Here is a 6,639-nt window from a genome sequence, read left to right on the forward strand (position 1 = left end):
CAATCATACCTCCATTATACATACACTGTACAGCAATCATACATTCATTATACATACACTGTACAGCAATCATACCTCCATTATACATACACTGTACAGCAATCATACCTCCTTTATTCATACACTGTACAGCAATCATACATTCATTATACATACACTGTACAGCAATCATACCTCCATTATACATACACTGTACAGCAATCATACATCCATTATACATACACTGTACAGCAATCATACATCCATTATACATACACTGTACAGCAATCATACCTCCATTATACATACACTGTACAGCAATCATACATTCATTATACATACACTGTACAGCAATCATACCTCCATTATACATACACTGTACAGCAATCATACATTCATTATACATACACTGTACAGCAATCATACATCCATTATACATACACTGTACAGCAAGCATACCTCCATTATACATACACTGTACAGCAATCATACATTCAGTATACATACACTGTACAGCAATCATACATTCATTATACATACACTGTACAGCAATCATACATCCATTATACATACACTGTACAGCAATCATACATTCATTATACATACACTGTACAGCAATCATACATCCATTATACATACACTGTACAGCAAGCATACCTCCATTATACATACACTGTACAGCAATCATACATTCATTATACATACACTGTACAGCAATCATACATCCATTATACATACACTGTACAGCAAGCATACATTCATTATACATACACTGTGACTGTACAGCAATCATATATCCATTATACATACACTTGACTGGATGGGATTTTAGATACATCCCTTCCTCTCTAACCCACTCTTAACCACGTAACAACCCCTTCTCCCAATAGAAAAGACACTGACACCTGCTGTGGGAAAATTGGGCCGTGTGGCCCATTTATTTAACAAACCAATAAATAACATTTGAATATTTACATATAAACATAACCAAACTGGAGGGCACTCCCCTCCCCCAACCGGATTTGTGCAACACGCTTCTTACCCCTGGCCGCAAGCCCCTGGCCGCGAGCCCCTGGCCCAGGGGCACCCCGGTAACCTTCCGCACAATCCCTTGAACTCCTGAGGCCCAGAACCACCACCAGGAGGCCCAATTGAACCATCTCAAACATTTATCTTTCAAACTACTAACTCCCCCGGGACCCTTTCACATGCCTCCCCCTTATCAGAATCCCACCCACCAAGCGTTTAAAAAAAGGGCGGGCGGGCGGGACCTTCTTCTCGCTTCTACACGCCGACTGGTGAGTACCCTCCCCCCCTGGGGCACCCCCCTATATACACTCCTCCCCCTCCCCTCCAGATGACCTCTCTTTCACCCCACTCTCGAGCCACCTGCTACTGTCCCTTAAAGGAGCAGCAGCCATTTAACCCTTTAACCCCCATTCTCTTGAAATATACCTCTAACCCCATTAACCCTTACTAACATCTGTGAGGGCCATTAAAACCCCCCGTCAAGACGCCACTACGCCAGGGGTTCCCCCGCTCCGTTTGCTCCCATGACTGGATGGGATTTTAGATACATCCCTTCCTCTCTAACCCACTCTTAACCACGTAACAACCCCTTCTCCCAATAGAAAAGACACTGACACCTGCTGTGGGAATATTGGGCCATGTGGCCCATTTATTTAACAAACCAATAAATAACATTTGAATATTTACATATAAACATAACCAAACTGGAGGGCACTCCCCTCCCCCAACCGGATTTGTGCAACACGCTTCTTACCCCTGGCCGCGAGCCCCTGGACCAGAGGCACCCCGGTAACCTTCCGCACAATCCCTCGAACTCCTGAGGCCCAGAACCACCACCAGGAGGCCCAATTGAACCATCTCAAACATTTATCTTTCAAACTACTAACTCCCCCGGGACCCTTTCACATGCCACAGATGAAAGACAGTGACACCTCACTGACCTTCATCCCGCCACACACGCAACGCCAGCTCAATACCCCCTTGCAAGGCCAACGCCCACAAATCCATTCCAATGTCATTTAAATGAATACCATCAGGATCCAAGAATTCCCAAGGCTCCCCCTCCAGATCAGTGTGCCTCACCACTATCCCCCCATTCCTACGAACAAAACGACCCACCTCTTTGTTGAGCTTGACCCGAGCCTTATTCAAGCGATCCACCGACCTGGCGTGCCGCCACACCCGCCGAGCCACCATGTCAGACCAAACGAACAACAAACCTGGAAAGGTAGATTTTAGCCTCAGAATGTCAAGCTTAATGTCTCTAATTAACTCCCGTGACGATCGAAGGCCCAAATCATTGCCCCCAGCATGCACCACCAAGATGTCCGGGTGGCGGTCCAAAGAAGCGTTGAACTGTACCTCAGGGAGCACCCCGCACCACAGCATGCCACCAATTCCAATCCACCGCAACACCGCCAGGTCCCTCGAAAAACCCAGCTGCCTCCCGTCCCGTCTCACCGCAGCCCGGATCGCCCCCCTCCGAACATAGGAGTGACCAAAAATCCACACCAAGCACGGATCACGACCTGAAAAACACAAACAAGAAAACATAGCAAGCAAAATAACCCACGTAACATAATCATAACAGATGGGGACGAACATACAGACGAAAACGAGCAGACTCCCATCGCCCAATCCGCCGAATCACTTCCTCACCCATCCCCCACCGGGCCGCCTCAGTGGCGGCCCCTATTCTAAATGAATGAGAACTGTAATCCCCAGGATCTAGCCCCCGTGCCTTCAAACATCTACGGAAAACAGACACAAATTGAAAGCGCGAGAGAGATGACCCATCCCTATGCACTAAAAAAGATCCCATACCATCCGGCCTCACTGACAGAAACGCCCGCACGCATCGCACCGGGCACACCAAGGACCCTGGCAAATCACCTAGAACCACCCAACAACCCCGACCTCTCAGATCAGTTTTGGACCTGCGTAAAAAACAACTCACCCCCTCCGCCTGCAAAATCACATCCCCATACAACAAACCCCCAACCACCGATCTACTCTGAGCCACCAGTTCCGAAATTCGAAAGGCCCCAAAAAAGGCCAACACAAACGCCACCCGAAACAACAGCACCTCGTAAGCATCCGTGCATTCACACTCCACCCGTTCCACCAGGAAACCCAACAAATCAAAAGAAACCGGGCGACGCCTATCCGGCTGCGTACCCCCCCCTACGGTATCCCATAAGGGCGCGACGCACTAAAAAATGCTTAGTGGCATCCCCCAGGCCCCGCACCAAAAACCAAAACGCCAGAGCTGACATACGGCGTGACACACCCGAAACAGACACCCCCGACTCAAACTGCATCCCCACAAAATACAGCACCACAGTCACCCAGTCCTCAGTACCAGCACACACACCCACCCTCTCCAGTAACACCTCCCATTCACCCCAAACCTTCGAATACGCAGACCAAGTGCGAGCACTCAGTGACCTCTGAATCAACTGCGCCGCCGCTCCCAAACCACGCTCCACAGCCAATCGGGGCAAGGGATCCCGCACCGCTCCGCCTCCGGTGCCAGCACGCGAAACCTGTCCCACTGTGAACGAGAAAGAGAATCAGCGACAGAGTTGACAACACCTGGAACATGTACAGCAACAAACTGCGCATTCAACAACAATCCCCGCAGAACCAAATGACGAAGCAAGCGCAAAACCGGCGGAGAACTAGAAGTCTGATTATTAATCGCATGGACCACCCCCATATTGTCACAACGAAAACGGACCCTCCTATCCCTCAGCCGATCCCCCCAAATTTCCGTTGCCACCACAATAGGAAACAGCTCCAACACAACTAGATTAGCCACCAAACCCGCCGCACGCCAAGAATCCGGCCACCCCGCCGCACTCCACTCCCCCTGAAAAAATGCCCCATAACCTACCGAACCCGCTGCATCGGTAAACAATTCCAACTCAGCATCATCAACCACCTCCGCCATCCACATGGACCTGCCATTGTAAACCGACAAAAAGGAATCCCACACTTCCAAGTCTGTACGCACCTCCCCAGACAACCTAACATAGTGATGCGGAACCGTCACCCCCGCCGTGGCCAAGGACAAACGTCTACAAAAAACCCTACCCATAGGTAAAATCCTACAGGCAAAATTCAATTTCCCCAACAACGACTGGACCTCCTTCAAAGGTGCCCTCTTACAACGCCGACACTGCTGCACACACTGCCTCAAATCCGCCAACTTATCCTCCGGCAAGCGACACTCCATACGATCCGAATCAATCACTATACCCAAAAACTTCACCACCGTGGACGGTCCCTCCGTCTTATCAGGAGCTAACGGGACCCCAAAACGCTGCGCTACCGCCTCCATAGTATGCAACAACACCGAACAAATCCGAGAGCCCCTGGGCCCCAAAAAAAGAAAGTCGTCAAGGTAATGCAGCACAGAGGACCAGCCGGCCTCCTGGCACACCACCCATTCCAAAAAACAACTAAAAGCCTCAAAATACGCACATGAAATCGAACAGCCCATTGGTAAACAACAATCAACATAATACTGACCCTCCCAACAAATTCCTAATAAATGAAAACTACCCGGATGGACCGGCAACAAACGGAACGCCGATTCCACATCCGTCTTGGCCAATAATGCCCCTTGTCCAAACTTCCGAACCCACCGCACCGCTGCATCAAAAGAGGTATATGTCACCGCACACACACCCTCCTCAATCCCATCATTAACCGAAGCCCCAGCCGGGTAAGACAAATGATGTATCAATCTGAACTTGCCCGGCTCCTTTTTAGGAACCAGGCCTAGCGGTGAAACCACCAAATCCGCCAATTGCGGGTCCGGAAAAGGACCCGCCATCCTGCCCAACGCCACCTCACTTTGCAGCTTAGCCGTGACCACCTGAGGATGACCATAAGCCGAAACCAAATTGCGCCCCCCAACCCCCTGCGCAACTGCCGAACTGGGAATCACAAAACCCAAACTAAAACCCTCCTCCAACAAAACCGCCGCCGACCTATTTGGGTACTGTCTTAAAAACGGCCGCATCACGTTCACCCTCACTGGAGTCGCCCCGGGACGCTGAAGCCTCAGCTCCCTTTCCTTTCCCACGCTTAAAACATCGGGAGAAACTGTGAGCCCCCCCCACACCCCGAACATTCATGCTTAAATTTACAATCTGAGAGGAAGCGGCAATGCCCTTCATTATACTGCCAACAGCAGCCCCGACGCGAACCGGCCGACTGTCCGGCCGCTGAGAAACCGCCGGCCGCCCCCTGAAAGGGCTGAGACCCCCCACGAGGAGCGGCCATAAGTCGCATCCATAAACTTATGTCCTTATGATCCCACCTCAAGGAAGCCCGGACCGCCTTGCGCTGACGAAAATGCTCGTCATAACGCAGCCACGCCACTCCCCCATACACCCGGTATGCCTCACCAATAGAATCAAAATAACAAAAAAGCGCCGAACAATGTTCTGGTGCCTTCTCCCCAATAACACTCGCCAGGATAGAAAAGGCCTGCATCCAATTAGTAAACGTGCGAGGTATCAGCCGATACCGCCGTTTCTCCTCCTCCTCCTTCTTACTCTCCTCCGGCTTCTTCCTATCTAAATTAAATTTTTCCAACGGAAGCAAGGAGAAGATCTCGACATATTCGTCCTTCCAGATCTTCTCCTTCACTTCCGGTTTCAAGTGAGCCCCCAGGGGCCCCTCAAAACAGACATACACTTCCCCTTTCGCGGAGTCCGCCATACGGACATCCTCCGCAGGCCCCAACCCCAAATCCCCAGAGGACTCACCAGGCTGACCCGAAGCCGATGCCCCAGCAGCCGCAGGCCTGGGCGTCCGCTCCCTGGAACCGCCGGCCGCACTCCTGTCATCCAGCGCTGTTGAAGGTCCCGCCAAATCCGCTCCAGGCTCCCGCCGACGAATGACCGCCTCACCGGCCGCCCTCCTTTCCGGATTCGCCAGCTCCTCTTCAGCATCTGCAGCACAATCAGAAAGGGAAGAATCAGAAGGAGAATATTCCCCAACTGCAGTTCCAGACCTGCCATGCCGACTCCTACCACCAGGTGGCGCCCTCTCACTGTAGCACTCTGGATCCTGCCGACCTCCAGCCAGCCCATCTTCCCTCACAGGCATAGAGACGCTGACAGAAGATCTCCGAGCTCTGGCCTCCCCTGCACTCCCGGAGCTCTGCTGCTGTGCTGTACGCTGCTGGGCTGCACTCAGAGAAGGTGAGCCAGCCGTGTCCCTGCTGCCTCCGGGCCTCCTCTCCTCTGCAGACCTGGCCCCAGAACGCTGCCTAGAGCCCGACCCTGCACTGGACAGGGCCGGCCCTGCCTCCCCTCCTCCACTCTGCCGGGCCTCACGTCGGGCAGATGAAGAGACCGCAGCCGCCATCACAGGGGGACCGGCAGCTCCGGCCGTCCCCCGTTCACTCCTGGTGCCCTTCCTCAACGATCTCCGGCCTGACACCCCCACCTCAGGGACGGCCGCACCACCACCCGGGCCGCACAGTGGGGAAGGAGCGGAGGGACCAGCAGCTGCCCCCCCTCCTGCATCCTCTGCCCTACGCCCTGACACTGTCCCCCGGGAAGCGGCACTGGAAGTGCCCCCACACACTGTACCTGCCATCTCCCGGGAAGA

At 52.5% G+C, this 6,639-nt stretch overlaps 1 protein-coding gene across 1 annotated transcript; it reads right to left on the reverse strand.

The window, feature by feature from the left end:
- Positions 1 to 1,798: 1,798 nt before the first annotated feature.
- Positions 1,799 to 6,393, reverse strand: LOC130339803 (uncharacterized). Its single transcript, XM_056554093.1, has 2 exons — positions 5,790 to 6,393; positions 1,799 to 2,537 (listed from the first exon to the last, which is right to left on the reverse strand). Exons 1-2 carry the CDS (start codon positions 6,391 to 6,393, stop codon positions 1,942 to 1,944), a joined length of 1,200 nt encoding a protein of 399 aa, XP_056410068.1. The 3' UTR covers positions 1,799 to 1,941.
- Between the last annotated feature and the right edge of the window lie 246 nt (positions 6,394 to 6,639).

This window comes from Hyla sarda, unplaced genomic scaffold, assembly GCF_029499605.1.
Source record: "Hyla sarda isolate aHylSar1 unplaced genomic scaffold, aHylSar1.hap1 scaffold_553, whole genome shotgun sequence".
In the NCBI taxonomy this organism is placed as follows: Eukaryota; Metazoa; Chordata; class Amphibia; order Anura; family Hylidae; genus Hyla; species Hyla sarda.